The 15,039-nt window shown below is 34.7% G+C and overlaps 1 protein-coding gene across 3 annotated transcripts; it reads right to left on the bottom strand.

Annotated features, from left to right (window-relative positions):
• Positions 1-4,510: 4,510 nt before the first annotated feature.
• LOC132617465 (uncharacterized) lies at positions 4,511-6,900 on the bottom strand. Of its 3 annotated transcripts, none has more exons than XR_009573748.1 (3): positions 6,629-6,886; positions 5,344-5,475; positions 4,511-4,937 (listed from the first exon to the last, which is right to left on the bottom strand). XR_009573748.1 is itself a non-coding variant. In XM_060332464.1 (3 exons), the coding sequence occupies exons 1-3, from the start codon at positions 6,791-6,793 to the stop codon at positions 4,898-4,900; spliced, it is 333 nt and encodes a 110-aa protein (XP_060188447.1). In that variant the 5' UTR covers positions 6,794-6,887; the 3' UTR covers positions 4,511-4,897. The 3 variants fall into 3 exon arrangements, 1 of the variants encoding a protein (XP_060188447.1); XM_060332464.1 differs by having other exon boundaries at positions 6,633-6,887; XR_009573749.1 differs by having other exon boundaries at positions 4,511-4,952; positions 5,344-6,900.
• Positions 6,901-15,039: the final 8,139 nt, after the last annotated feature.

The raw sequence follows: 15,039 nt of genomic DNA on the forward strand, positions 1-15,039 counted from the left end.
TACATACACCATAGTAGCATCGTGAGACCATATTACCCACACATACGTATCTACGAGCCTCTACTAGAATACTAGACATATGGACGGGACAAGACCCCGTCATGCCCAAAATACATATACATATATATATATATATATATATATATATATATATATATATATATATATATATATATATATATATATATATATATATATATATGTGTATACACACAAAAGGATAAACCCAATTAGCACCTCCGGAATAATGGAGTGCTCCTGTAACTCTGTGGATAGCTCCTATAGGTCTGCGTCGTCTCCCTGTCTACCTGTGGGCATGAACACAGCTTCCAAAGAAAATGGACGTCAATACGAATATTGTACTGAGTATGTAAGGCATGAATGAAATAAACATGATTGAGAAATCATAAGTCATAAGGTGAAGGCAAGACCTGCGTGACCTTTAAGGATGAATACATTTCATACATATATCATATATACATAATCGTAGTACATGAATCATCATAGCGCATGCATCATTGTGTCATATAATTCATCATCGTAGTACCGTATCTGCTCATACACATAAAACATTATCCGTATTCGGCCACGTAGTGGCTCGACAATATCACATACATGTCTTCCGTACCCGACCCTAACAAGGCTCGGTATATATATATATATATATATCATCATCATCATCATTACCATCATATACATCTCATAAGCTTATCATAACTTTCCATAAGGCATACATTCGAATTTAAAGACAATCTATGAAAATCATATCATATTCATAGCATGAACTTCGTATGATAGACTTTATAATCTCTAGACTTAGGCTCATCACTACCATCATCGCATCTATGGCATAACTCTTACCTTTTATCTCATATGAAATCCTCTATGAAGATAGACTCGAAATTTATCGGAACATTGGTCATAAGACATGTAGTAGAGCTTATAGGCAATCTATAACAATATCGGGGTGACATAAGGTCGAGAACGCCGATTACATTATGGAGCATTCATAAGTATTCCGCCTCACCTTGAGGGAATTAGCATATAAGATGAGTGTATACAACAAGCAACATCAATAGATTATATTTAATATCGATAGCTTTGTAGAAACATTATACCATGAACTCTAGAATCTTTAGACTTAAGCTCGTCATCTTCATTATCGTGCTCATAGCATGCCCCATATCTTTATCTCACGTGGCTATTTATGAACATAGACTCTTAGTTCCGGAATATAAGAAAGTCACGGAGAGGTAGGGAACATAATATCATAGAAGTTGCATAAGGATCATTAGTTTCGTAAGAATGTCGTATCATGAGATTTAGGACTTCTAGACTTATATTCATCATTGGTATCGTCATGCTCGTAACGTATCTCTTTTCTTTATCTTGTGGGATGCTCTTTATAATCGTAGACTCACAGTTTTCGATACGTAGGGAAATCATGAAGAAGGAGGGAATATCATATCATAGGATTCATGCCTTAGAAAGAAGGGACTAGCCTCACATACCTCTTTCGTTTAGCTATTCTATCGTTTGATCGTTCTCCTTCGATGCTCGCGTTTCTACCTTCAAGAGAATTCGCACCAACATTAGCTAATCGATTATGTGAACGTGCTTACTAATGCTAGAGAAAATTGGGCAGCATTTCCTTTGTTTATACAACTTTCCCCATATTCTATATCAACTCCCGAACATTCATAACAACATTTACAATATAAGAGGCAACAATCATCATTCATCTATATTACCCACATTTCACAATTTCACTCAAATTTATTCATAATCATGATCATAGTTCATTATTGCATTTTCTCACATATAATACTTATCCCACGTTCTAAATGTCATCCATAACATAATTACAATCACAACACATCAATATTCATAATTCACTCCAAACTACTATTCAATAATGGCACTATTCACACATTCATGACCCAATTTCTATATCTTTCTACAATCCAAGTGCTTTAACTTTCAACCCCTTAAACAACATAGAATGATCATAAAACTCACCTTAGATAATGGAAGAATAAGCTTGGAGTCGAAATTCTCTTCTTGCACAAAAGCCCTAGTCCACTCCCCTTGGGATTTCTTGACTTAGATGAACTTTGGTAGGTTTCTTACACTTGATTTTGTGGGTTTAATGTAGTTGATCATGGATTTCTCTTGGTTTCTTGTGGATGGAGAGTGGAGAGCATTCTAGAGGTTTCTATGTCCAAAAATGGTGAAAAATACGATTTTGGGTCGAATTTGGTCTATTTATAGTGGTCCAGAAAATTCTGGACCGACACAACATGCTGTAAGCTTTGCTAGCCGTATGTTGTGTCGCAGACCTCGCAACATCACCAAATTTCACTGTCACACTTTGCTGCGCAACTGCGTGGCCGCAAAGCGCGTGCTGCTCGCATGTTGCGCCACAAAGTGCGCCATAATGTGACATTTTACCAAACTTCCACCGAAACTTAACTCCGATGATCCGACGAGTCTTAAACCTTCCCGAGGCTTACTAAACATGGTTTTTCTCCATTATATACCCAAGATGGACATATCTATCCCCATGAACTCGAAAAATTTATCCTACTTCCCAAGGCTAGGACAATTAACATTCGGCGAAACTCAACGTATGAAAATGAGAGGTGTAACATCCTCACCCCCTTGGAAACATTCGTCCTCGAATGTTCTATTTCTTTTACGTCACCATGCAAATTAAACATTGATAATAACCTCAATTAGGTTTACGCACACAAAAGTTCCTTTCACTTTTGGTTACAGAATATGTTTCACGGTGCTCTATGATCTTGGCCAAACGGGTCCTTAATTTGTATGAATCTCCTAAAATTCATGTAACACATGATAAACATGCTGAGGAATGAATATTAGATTAACGATAATTCAGATCATAATTGTCATATACTGAAATCTTATACACAATACTTTAGATTTTTAATTAATCACCTGAAATTATATTTTGGCCTATAGCTAGGTCTTTGGAGTAATCATTTTTAGTACTTAGAGCTAAAACTAGGAATACATGAATTAGTTCAAACAAAATTGCAATTAATTTTACTAGGATAATTATGTAATTTTAATATAGGCCAAGTAATTCCACCAGTGGATTGTTGCTGGTACTGGAGGAAAATATGCAGCACTAAAGATACATACAAGCAAGGCTATGTGGGGGAAAGCAGATGGTAAATAGACCATCCAGAATGGGTACTAATGGAGGAAAGGTGTAATGCAAGCTTGACTTGGGAGCTGATGGGTATGGAATTTGAGCATTACTCCTAAGCATTGCTTTATTTGCTGGTTAGTAGTGCAAAACAGACTACTAACAAGACAGAGCTGAAGAAGATTGGCATCACAGATGATGAAAGTTGTATTTATCTGGATCGAGGGGCAGTGGAAAGCACTGAACACTTGCTCTTTGAGTGTCAGTTTTCAAAGTCATGTTTGGATAATATTCTGCATCGGATGGGTATAGGAATTCAAAATACTGAACTCCAAGAGATATGGAGAAGGATGACAAGGACCAGGAAAGGCAGGAACTGCAGAGAATTCATCACAGCAATTCTAAAAGCACTGATTTACAATATATGGAGAGCTAGGAATGATACATTGTGGAAACTGCAGGTTCCCCTACCAGGATTGCTATGTGAGCAACTGAAACAAGAGGTATATATCCGTATCTATATCTATCTATCTATCATATTATATTAAAAGTGGAAAGATTCTGAGTCCAATGTTAAATTACGAAAATGCCCATTAAAAATTAATGGACCATTTTACCTTTCACAAAATTTCCTTCAACTAATGAATAATTAAAGCTTCAATGAAAAACCGGCTAAGTGAAAACAATTGTTTCATCTTCCATTCACTATGGTAGGCGGTTGTTGTTCAAAACCTTTTAAAATTTTAAAATATCTTCATTTCATATTTCTTTCATTTATTTGAGCTTTTGAGCTTTGCCCGTTAAAATACTATATTTATGTATAGTCTTTTAATATTTATTTTATACTTTATAAAAGTAGAGTCAAGTCATTGCATCATTGTTATCCTTTTATTTTTCCTGCTAAAAAAATTCCTAACTTTATAAAAGTAGACTCAAGTCATTGCATCATTGTTATCCTTTTATTTTTTCTGCTAAAAAACTTCCTAACTTTATAAAAGTAGAGTCAACTCATTGCTTCATTGTTATCCTTTTATTTTTTCTGCTAAAAAAATTCCTTTCCGTGAAGACCTATTGATCTTCTCTCTTAGCATGCAGTGATGTACAGGTAATTAAATTATTTTGTGTCGTGTTATACAAATTCAATTTGTGCTTACTGCCAACTATTATATATAGTTTCTTGTATATTCAGGAACAACATGTCAATGTAATACTTACAATTTAACAATAAATATTCATCATATGCAATCTAATGGATGCCATCTGCAAGTCATACGACAACCAAGATATGTAAGCCACAAAACTTTTAAACACCTTAAGATTGAACTATGGGCTATCAACACACAATTCCTCCTCTATTTCATCTAAAAACGATCATAAACTTTCAGTTAAACGATAAAGAAGCTTATATACTAAAGTAAGAAGCTTTATTGAAAGAAATTACAGCCTCAATCAATAAAGCTAAAAACAAGACAAATTTCATAAGTATTTTTGGACTCTGTTGTGTAGACCTTTTATCACGGAAAAGGACTTGCCCGAAATCAATAAAATTTTCCAACAGGTTGGGCCTAAACATGTTTCCTGAGAAACAATGGCCGCTAAATTACATGTCCATTCACATTCCTAGTGAAACAGGAAATCCTAGATCAAAACTTCATGGGAACTCACAAGGTTTCTGGATATAAACAGTTTTGATCCCTTGACAACTTGCCTCAAAACTATCAATCAGTCCATTGCTTCACATCTTCTCATTTTATACTTTCTTCTGCATTAAAAGAAACTACAACAATGATTTAACTTTCACTATTCTCAAATCATAAGCTGATAGAAAGCAGAATATATAGAAAATTGTGAATTGTTCAGTGAGGTCTAAACTGCAGTATTCTGCCTTTTTTTATGCAAGCAAACAGATTTTAACCCATTCTTAATGAAATCACTGCATTTTATTGTTGAACTCTATGAAACGATGTTGTCTCAGATGGACTGGTGGCCGCAAACCATCACCTGATGGTTATAAGAAATCAAGGCACAACTTTTGAGAGTCTCAAATAACATGTATGAAGTTTTTTATTTATGCTAACCCAAAAGCTGCATTGTAGTAATTCCAAAAGAAAGAGACTATATCAAGTGTTCCTCTAACTAAAACATGTGATGGCAATCGTATAGGATACCTCCATGTGAAATTATTGTGCCCTTTGACTGCACTGGAACAAAAATCGTAACAAATCTGATAACTCTTCAGCTGAAACCGCATATTTGCAACGATACTAATCACATTTGCATTAGCTCGTATAACCAGAGGACTAAAAAATGAGCATCACATTAGATCAGTAGATTTGCAGACAAAATAAAATCTTCCCAAGCTTCTCCATATATAGGCCCAATAACAACATTTAGGTAAGGGAATTGAATGCATCTCCAAAGAAAAACCAAAATAAAGCGGAAAATGTAAAGGTCTTGATCTAATATTTTCCACCCAGACATACACATGTACATAGCATTGAGTAAGTTATTACAAAAAGTACGCCTCTAATTCAATCAGCTTGCTTGACAAAACAGTGATTCTTCCCTCCATTATTATGAGAATAACCAGCGAACAAAATCGGCTGAATTAGTAAGCAAATTATCTTTTTATTTAATTAAATGAATTAAAAGCTCCGAAAAAAAAGCCTCTTAGTTATGCAAAACCTTGAATATTGTTAACGGTACATGTGTTATAATCTATAGTTTGATCAGAAACTCATCGGAAGACATATAAGCCAAACTGAATTACTACTAAAAATCTCTGTTGAAGTAATACCCCAGTGTTTTTGTTTGAAATACGTGGATTAAAAAAACGCATGTCAACCTCCATAGAGCGTTTAGCAAATTATTTGCGGCAAATAAAGTTGCAATGTTGATCATCAATAGTTAGCAAGATATGTCATGCACAGTACTCAATTGATTACTGCAAGGTATACGGAAAAAATTAGTTACTGCACTTGAACGTAGAATGCACTGAACGGGATTACAAAGTTATAAAATATTAAAATCAGTTGGAAAATTGGACTTTTGATACTCTTAAATTAATTGGAATGTGTAAAAACTTTTATTAAAAGGAGGACAGGAAAAAGGGCAAAATATTTGGAGTTGTATTTAAGCACCCTTGGAAAGTAAATGGAAAATGAGAAAATCTTTTTCTAGAAAATCAACTATCAAAGTTTTTTATTCTCCCGGTAATCAAGAAGAGTGATAATGTTTTAAAATTGTGCAAACCTTCCAAGTTCTTAACATTATTGGTGCTCTAATTTCGCATTTACCACAGTCCATTTACACTTTAATTTCAACCTTTTGTCAAGGAAAATTAAAAATTCAAGCAGGACAAAATAATAAACTAAGAATAGGCAAAGAGGGAAAAATCGAAAGAAGGATGAAAGATTATTTGTACTGCATCAGATGCTGTAAATTAGAAGTTACCAACATAACAATCGCACCAACGAAGATAAGCCTCACGGAGTCAAAGCATGCAACAAATTCCAATAGACGGTTGAAGTTTGCAGTATATGAGAGAATCATCACGTTAAAGAAATTTACATGTGAATGAAAACGGGGATTAGAAGGAGCCGTAGTTAAGAGACCCATAAGAAGGTGGCGTTTCAAAATGTATGGGAAGGGAAAAAGTACTGGCGTTTGTTTTTCTCCAGATGAGGCGTTTATGTTGTTAGTTCAAAATTAGGAAAAAGCAAAATTCTAAGGGTCTGTTTGGAAAGCCACCTGGTAATTGGAATTAGTGTAATTACTACCCTAGTAATTACACAGCCTAGTAATTACACAGTATTGTAATTACAATGACTTGTTTGTTTGTCATAATGTAATTACAGTATAATTACTAGCGTGTTGTTTGGTTGCACAAGTGTAATTACACAGTTAGTTTAATTTAAAAATAAAACTTCACTATAAAAAATTTAAAATTAATATTTAAAATATGTGCCTTTATACATGATATTAAATTAACTATTTAATAACACATTATTTCTTGAAAATATGTTAATTAATAATCATATATTTGTAACTAATATTGTAAAAAATAGTTGATATATAATTCAAATTAATAATATTTTTATTTTAATTGATTATAAATACTTTTTTTGTGAGAACATTATGGGATTTGATGTTTGAGAAAAAAAGAATATTTATAAATATAATGCCACAATATTATTCAAATGTTTGAAAAATAAACAACAAGCAATGTGAAATAACAAGTCAATGGTATTAAAACAAATAAATTAAAGTAAAAAATATAACCTAAATTCAAAATCCAAAAGAATTTTTTTTAACATAATACTCTTATGTCAAATTTCAACATTACATAAGTAAGTTCCAACGTAACATAAGTAAATACTCCTATAATTCAAAAGAAAGGGAAAATATAAGTCTATAACCACATTCACAACGAAATTATACTTTAATAACGTCATTCATTATATGTCAAGTTTGTTAATGACTCATTCTTTCTAATATTAAGAGATGTAGTTTAAAAAATTAGAATAATAATACTGTTATGCTAAATGAATAAAATAAAATAAAATGAGCAATTACATGGAACCACAAGAAGTAAAGGTTGGAAATGAGAAGAAAGGAAATGAAATATAAATAATATAAAAAGAAAAATATATTTTAAAAAATAAAAATAATTAAAAAGTAAAAATAAAAAAATAAATTAGAAAAGCAAAGAAATTAAAATAAAATAAAAAAGAAAAGAAATAAAATAAATAAAATAAAAAAGAAATAAACTAAAAAGTAACTCTGTAATTACAGAGTGTAATTTCACCCAATTCTCAGCCCCCCCTTGAGAATTGGAGAGTGTAATTACACCCTGTCAATTACACCAAATTCCCACCTAACTGTGTAATTACCTGGTCAAACAAACAAGCCAAACTGTGTAATCACACCCAATTACATTCAATTCCAATTACCTGGGTGGCTTTCCAAACAGGCCCTAAGTAAAAAGATAAATGCTAATACTAGATTTGGAGAGTGTCATGTCAGCGGGCTTATGTCCTGCTTTTATAATATATATATAGATATATAGAATATAGATTATGGTATAATGAAATACTTGCTAGTATATTATATTAAAAGTATGAACTTGCTAAATTAAAAGTTAAATTACGTAAATACTCTTACTATTAATTAACTTAAATATCCTATTTAATTTAATTTAAAAAATTCACGCCTTACGGAAGACAACTTTTCATGTCTGCTACTGCTCCCACCGTTTCAAATGCCGACAAACAACTCCCAACAGTTCATACTCTTCATTTATTGTTAAAACCATTTGTTATTTAACATTACACTTCATCAACTTGATGTGGCAAATGCCAATAATCAGGAATTGGAAAAGCCAAACCGTTCCACTGAAAAGGCACCAGGTTTATTGAATAAATTTCCAAATATTTCTTCTGTTCCTTCGATAATGAAGAAGCTAATATTTTTAAGCAATTAAAGTCAACCAAACATCTTCTCCATTAAGCTTTAGTTGTATATTATGCAAGGTATGCTCCTCTCTGCTCAATTTAGTTAGAGATATATGTATCTTCTTTTCTAGATTTGTATGTATTTACTCCATCCGTTCACTTTTACTTGATAATGACTTTACACACTTCTTAAAAAATAATAAATGAAGTGCATATTTTGCCATGATATTCATATTAATTGATGTTTAATTGCATTGGATTTGAAAAATAATTTGGAATGAGTAATTAGTGCTAAGGGTAAAACTGAAAAAATAAATTATTTTTCTCTTGATATGAGAAAATGGACAAGTAAAAGTGAAAATCAATTTATGAAATAGTAGACAAGTAAAAGTGAACGGAGAGACAGTATGTATTATCTTCTTATACATTTTTCTACGATAATTTTTTTTTTTTTTTAACTTTTTCGCGTTTTCCTAAGTTTTCTCGGAAGAAGGCTGAATTAATTGTGTCATAGAATTAATTTGGTTAGCGTTAGTTGCAATTATCTAAATTGTTTTGGTAGATCTCATGCAATTATTTTCTTGTATGTGTTATGTTGCGTTTTTTTAAACTTTATGTGAAAAAAGGATTCCAAGATTATAAATAGTTTTTATAGTTATGATGCAAACAAGCCTCGGACCATCGACCTCTTTGTTGACGACCAAGGGGAGGAAGATTTTTTCCAATATCGTCCTCCTCTTGTCAAAATTATAGGCCATTAACATATTTTCTATCTCAAAGGTTTTGATGTTGTGTTAATCCTTTACATTTTTTTGGAATTTTTATTTGTTCGTATTTGATGGGAGGATATTTTCGATTGAGCAGAACATAAAAAACGTCATTTCTAAAATTAGCTTATTTCAATAAGCCATCTGTCTTTTGTTGTTTATGTTAGACTAACTCTTCATCTAATGGTTATTTTGAGCTTTACTTCTGCTTAACTTTGGATTCCTTCTAAATTCATACCCGATCTTATTATGTTTTTTTCAATTCAATATTCAGAATATCTTAGCATTTTCAATATTATGCCTTTTTCCATAGATCGAGAGTCTCAAGTTTAAAAAGAAGGCCATTTATTTCTCCCCGAATTTAATTATGTCTTCTTTTGAATCTTGAGAACCCAAATTATCAAAACAGTTAAAATCTTGAAATTAAAAATAATGACACATATTTTTGAGTTGATTTCAAGGCATAGCTTGGCGAAGACAATTTGGGTGCTGTGCGAAGGAGGTGGGGGAATAACCTAAGTTTTCCTTGTTTCCTGTCAAAATAACCAATGTTAGCGGCGAGTCTATTTTTGAATTAATTTATTGCTAAACAATATACTTTTTGACAACTTAAACCAATTTATTTATTTTAATTATATGTAATGAATGGCAATGTCGCTTTTTTGTGGCTAAAAAGTTCTTCTGATTAGAATTCTTGGACTATGAATGCTAACATCTATTTTTTAGTTTTTCTCTTGAAAATTTTGTTCTTTTTGATACCCACTCCTATTTTTTCATGTTTTTAACTGTGTAGTGAATGGGAATGCAACTACTCCAAGAAGGGCGTGCTTTATGTGTTTTCTTTGTCAAGAATATCATCACCAAATATGTAAAATTTGTATTTAATTTTTTCTTATATAAATATTTATTCAAAGCTTTGTCTACATAATACTCCCTCCGGATAAAAAAAAGAGTTCACTTAACTATTTGCACACCCCTTAAGAAAATACTAACTCTTAGACAAAAATAAATAATTTGACTAAACTACCCCTAATTAAATAAGCATTGAGATTTGATCATATAACACTTAATAGGGGCAAATCTAGAAAAATAAGGTTAATTCTTTCTTGATTTGGTAAATAGACACTTTTTTTATCCAAGAAAAAAAGGCTAAGTGGATACTTTTTCTGATCTGGAGGGAGTATTAATCTTATTTTACAAATTGTGTACTGCATCACTCGGTATACTCATGCAATGCACGTGTCGAGAAACTATTATAATAAAAGCATGAACTCCCTAACTTAAGGTTAAATTACGTAAATACCCTTACTATTAATTTTTAAAACAATTTTTTTTTTTTTTTTTAAAACTACAGATACATGCAGCAAACACCTCTTTGAATAGACTCTTGCCTAACTTCCTCTTGCCAACTACTTAAACGAGAAAAAGAAACGCTACCTGATTGAAAGGATGCGTTAAACACCAAATGGCTAAAATTATATACTTCCAATTTTTTGTTACTGTCATATTTATTTTTTCCAACCCCCATAAAAGATAATGTTGTAATCCTTTTGACACAATATTTATTATATGTGCAAACTAATTGTAGGAGAGCTCACAAAATTATTGTTATTCGCAGAGCATGCATATCACGGATGTTATTTCTTTCTTTTAGTTTATTTTTATTGTATGACATAGACTTTGAATTGGAAAGGAAAATACTTGACCTTTATTCGAAATGTGTGTTTTAGAAATAGTAACACAGGATTACTGCACAGTGACTGTGTTGATGTGGTTAGATATGAAAAAAGGTACTAATATATATATGGAGAGAAGTCTAAGGCCATGGACAAGGTTAAAGATCGTGAGGTGAAGGACTTCATTGAGAAGTGCCTTTGCTACTTCCTCTGCCCCAATTTATGTGATATTTATCGCTTTTTGAGATTCAAATTATGTAAACTTTGACCAACATTCTAAAGTATACTTTTTAATCATATTGACATGAGAAAAATTGCAACTTATAGTATTTTTCAATAGTTTTTAAATATTTAAATTTAATTTTAAAATATACAGTTGATCTAATTCAATTTAACTTCAAAGATTAGTCAAATTGACTCTCGGAAAGCAAAAAGTGTCACATAACTTGGGCGGTTCGCAGTATGAGTTACTATTAGTTTTAAATTGCTCTGGAGCTGATTTGTGGTATGTTTGAATATGGTTTGTGGATAGAAACATACACAATGAATATCATTTATAAAGAATATTAGGTAAGATATGCTTCGTTACATGTTTTTGCTCATAAAGAAAAATAAGTAAAAAATAACATGTGTCTAATTAAGCTTTTATCGTTCATCTTTGTATGCTTAGATGATATAATTATCTTGACCTGAAAAAAAAAACCACGATATGACGATCCACATTAATCATTCACAAATATGTGTACTTAATGATGTTTAAGGATAACAAGGCCATCTTCTACTGCACTGCATTTCATCCCTGACAAAAAATGATGTCAAAAAACCTTATTATGCGGAAGAGATAGAGGAGTTATCTTATTTTTGGTCCCCAAATATACGTTGCCTAAAGTCTTGTACCATCATAGGTAGACCTTTCCTAAGAGACACCTTCTTACAATGTTTGCGATCCAAATTCTTATTTTTTGAGATGATGAACATAAGAAAAACATACTTTACGACCACCAAAGATCAGGTGCGTGTTAGCTTTATTTTTTCATATATAAATGTTAACTCAAAATTATGTTTTGATAATATTGACATTATTTTATAAATGTCTAATATATGATTGGACATTCACGTGCAACGCACGTGTCGAGAAACTAGTTAGAGTAAATAGCATGAGGAGAAAGAAGGAAAGTAGGATAGGAAGAATGTGGATTGAGAGATTATACCAGTATACATAGAATCTAGTTTATATCTTATTTGTTTTTGCATATAGCTTGAGACTGAAGGGATGCCTTAGTCTCTTAGAAGAGAATTATAGTGTAATAGTTTTTGTTATGGTGATTACGGAAACAACCTCTCTATCTTCTGAGATGGGGGTAAGGTCTGCGTACACTTTACCCTCTCCAGACTCCACACCGTGGGATTTCACTGGATATGTTTGTTTACCCCGAATTTGGATAATCAATTAAATTTGTGAGTGGGTATAAGATATGTGGTTAAGTCTCAATCTACTTGATGAAAGAAAAATATAAATATAGATATGATATGACGAGAGCAATAATAATCTGTGGTTTGCTATATACTCGTATGCTTACTAATGTATGAGTGTTATTCGATTGAAGAAATGCAAGAAACAAACACAACAAATGTGATAGAAATCGGGTACTTGAGAGAGAGATCTTGTATATATATTGCTAGTACAAAGTGTTCTTGATGTGTGTAAACCAACCCCCACAAAGGAGAGGGATGAGCTCTATTTATAGTGTTGCCTCTATGGGCCTCATACAATACAAATCATTAAAAAATAAGAGGAAGGACAACTCTGAGTGGTTTAGGTTGACCGTACGGTCTGACACACGCATGGTTGGTGGTTGACCATGACAGGACGCTACCGATGCGTGGCTCACGCGCAACGGCTCTACCGGACCAATAGCCACGGATATTCGGACTAACGGCCCCGACCAACCCGATACTGAAAGAAACCGGACCAAACGGTGCCCCTGCTTAGCTCCGGTTCGAGCAATCCTCCGATCCGAGCGTTCCTCCGATTCAGGATGAAAGTCTTCACCTATGTTCTTGTAACCTTCTTCCTTTGGTCCCTCGTCTCACCGGTTTGACTCATATCCGGTTTTTACCGTATACAGATAGTCCCCACACTTCCCGGATCACCGATCTATCGGAGTAACGGGAAGTGGATGAATCACGGAACCGGTGACTCCGTTAGCTCGTTGTTATCTTCTCATTTTGGCGGGAACGGTTGCGTCACGTCTTCCTTTTCAGCGGCCACGTGTCCTATCTCGGATGGTCCGCTCTGACAACCGCCGCATGCACGTCGTTTCGAGTCGCTTTTCATTAATTATGGGGGCACGTGGCGCTCCTGGATTGGCCGGGGAATCGTAACCGCCACAGTCCCATGCCTATATAAGGCCCTTCCATTTCATCATTTGAACATTTAGTTCTTTGATTAATCCTTTCTGCTTCAAACGTTCCGCCTCTTACACATTCAATATCTTTGCTCATAATCACTTGAAAAACTTGATTCTTGTTGATCTGCTGCTTGCATTACGTGAAAAGGATCGATACCGCCACCCTTTCTACTTGTTATTCTCGCCTGTTGTTGCTTCCTTCTGTAGCTTTTTCCATTTTTATCTCCTTTTTCGAATCCATTCAACTTCTTCCTTTCATATTTCCCAATGTCTGAAACCACTTCCCATGACATTCCCTCGGTTTCATCCCCAGGAACCGAGGCCGTATCTCCGGCTAAAGCAAAGAGCTCCTTCGAGCCTACAGCCTCAGATATTATACCGGCCAAACCCAACTTCAACAAAGACCTCGAGGTCGAAAAACCTTCATCGGTGTCTGACAGGGGGTTCGATGTGAGGCGATACCCCTTCTCCATTACCGAGGATAAGCTCGACCTGGTCCGGGCTGGCTGCGGGTGGCATACACGTTCGGTTCAAGTCTTCGCCCCTGGACCAGATGAATCAGTCATCGACCACCGGAAAGGCTTTTTGTACGTTTACACTTACCCCTTCACTCTCAAACTCGACCCTTCGATCGACCCGGTAATCTTAGACATGTGTCGGACTTACGGCGTGACCTTGGCCCAAATCGGTCCGATTGTTTGGAGGGTCGTGGCGTGCCTTTGGCTACTGGCTACTGGCCAATAACGCCGAGAAAGAGCTCACGTTGGCCCACTTGATACGCCTATATTCCCCGAGGCTATTCCGGGGCGGCTTAATAAAACTAGCAAAACGCAGCCGGAATCCCTTTTTCTCGAAGATGGATGAAGACAGAGACTGAGGCTGGTTGGAGCGGTTCGTCCGGGTGCGGACCTCGGACATCATTCCGAATGATTTCATGCCCTTCCCGGAAGAGTGGAACAACAAGCGTAAGCCTGAACTTCGAGTTATTGCATTTGTATGTTTTGTCATTCTTCGATCTTATTTTCCCATTGCTTTTCTTATTTTTATTAGATAACGGATACATTCCTCCGTTCGTCCGTAACCTGAATGATTGGGTCACGGCACTCCTCAGCCAGTATGACCACGACAACCGAACATGGGCCCACCTGTCACGCGGCCGATGGGTCTCCCAAAACCACTGTAGTACTTTGCTTTTACCCGTGTTCACTGCATTTTTCACTATCCGTAATCATTGTCTCTTCAGCTTTCAGGTTTGCCCAAGGGCTTGGTGGATCCAAGACCGGAGTCGGGCGCCGAACCCACAGCGTCAGCACCTAAGTTCGATTCAGCGGGTGCGTCTCTTGCCCTTACTGCTGCTGCCGGTGCCAAAAGAAAGAGGCCTTCGGAGAGGGGGCAAAAGTCGAAAAAGAAGGCGAGGAGCATCGCCCGGACCTCACGGTATGAAGCAGAGCCCGATATCATTATTCGGAGAGTTGATGTCGATTCTCCCGTGGCTCCGATCCCTGAGGAGGTTGTTACCGTTTCACCTCTTCCTTCTGCTGCTGCAAGACTTCTGGT

The sequence above is a fragment of the Lycium barbarum genome, chromosome 11, assembly GCF_019175385.1.
Source record: "Lycium barbarum isolate Lr01 chromosome 11, ASM1917538v2, whole genome shotgun sequence".
NCBI classification, from domain to species: Eukaryota; Viridiplantae; Streptophyta; class Magnoliopsida; order Solanales; family Solanaceae; genus Lycium; species Lycium barbarum.

Bases quoted from the DNA above. Each gene is read 5' to 3' on its own strand.
- LOC132617465 (XM_060332464.1), bottom strand. From the start codon at position 6,793: ATGGGTCTCTTAACTACGGCTCCTTCTAATCCCCGTTTTCATTCACAT. The intron at 5,476-6,632 runs GTTGGTAACTTC...CTCATTTTTTAG, and splicing joins TTCGTTGGTGCGATTGTTAT to TCCTCTGGTTATACGAGCTA. The intron at 4,938-5,343 runs GTATCCTATACG...CTTTTAATGCAG, and splicing joins CACAATAATTTCACATGGAG to AAGAAAGTATAAAATGAGAA.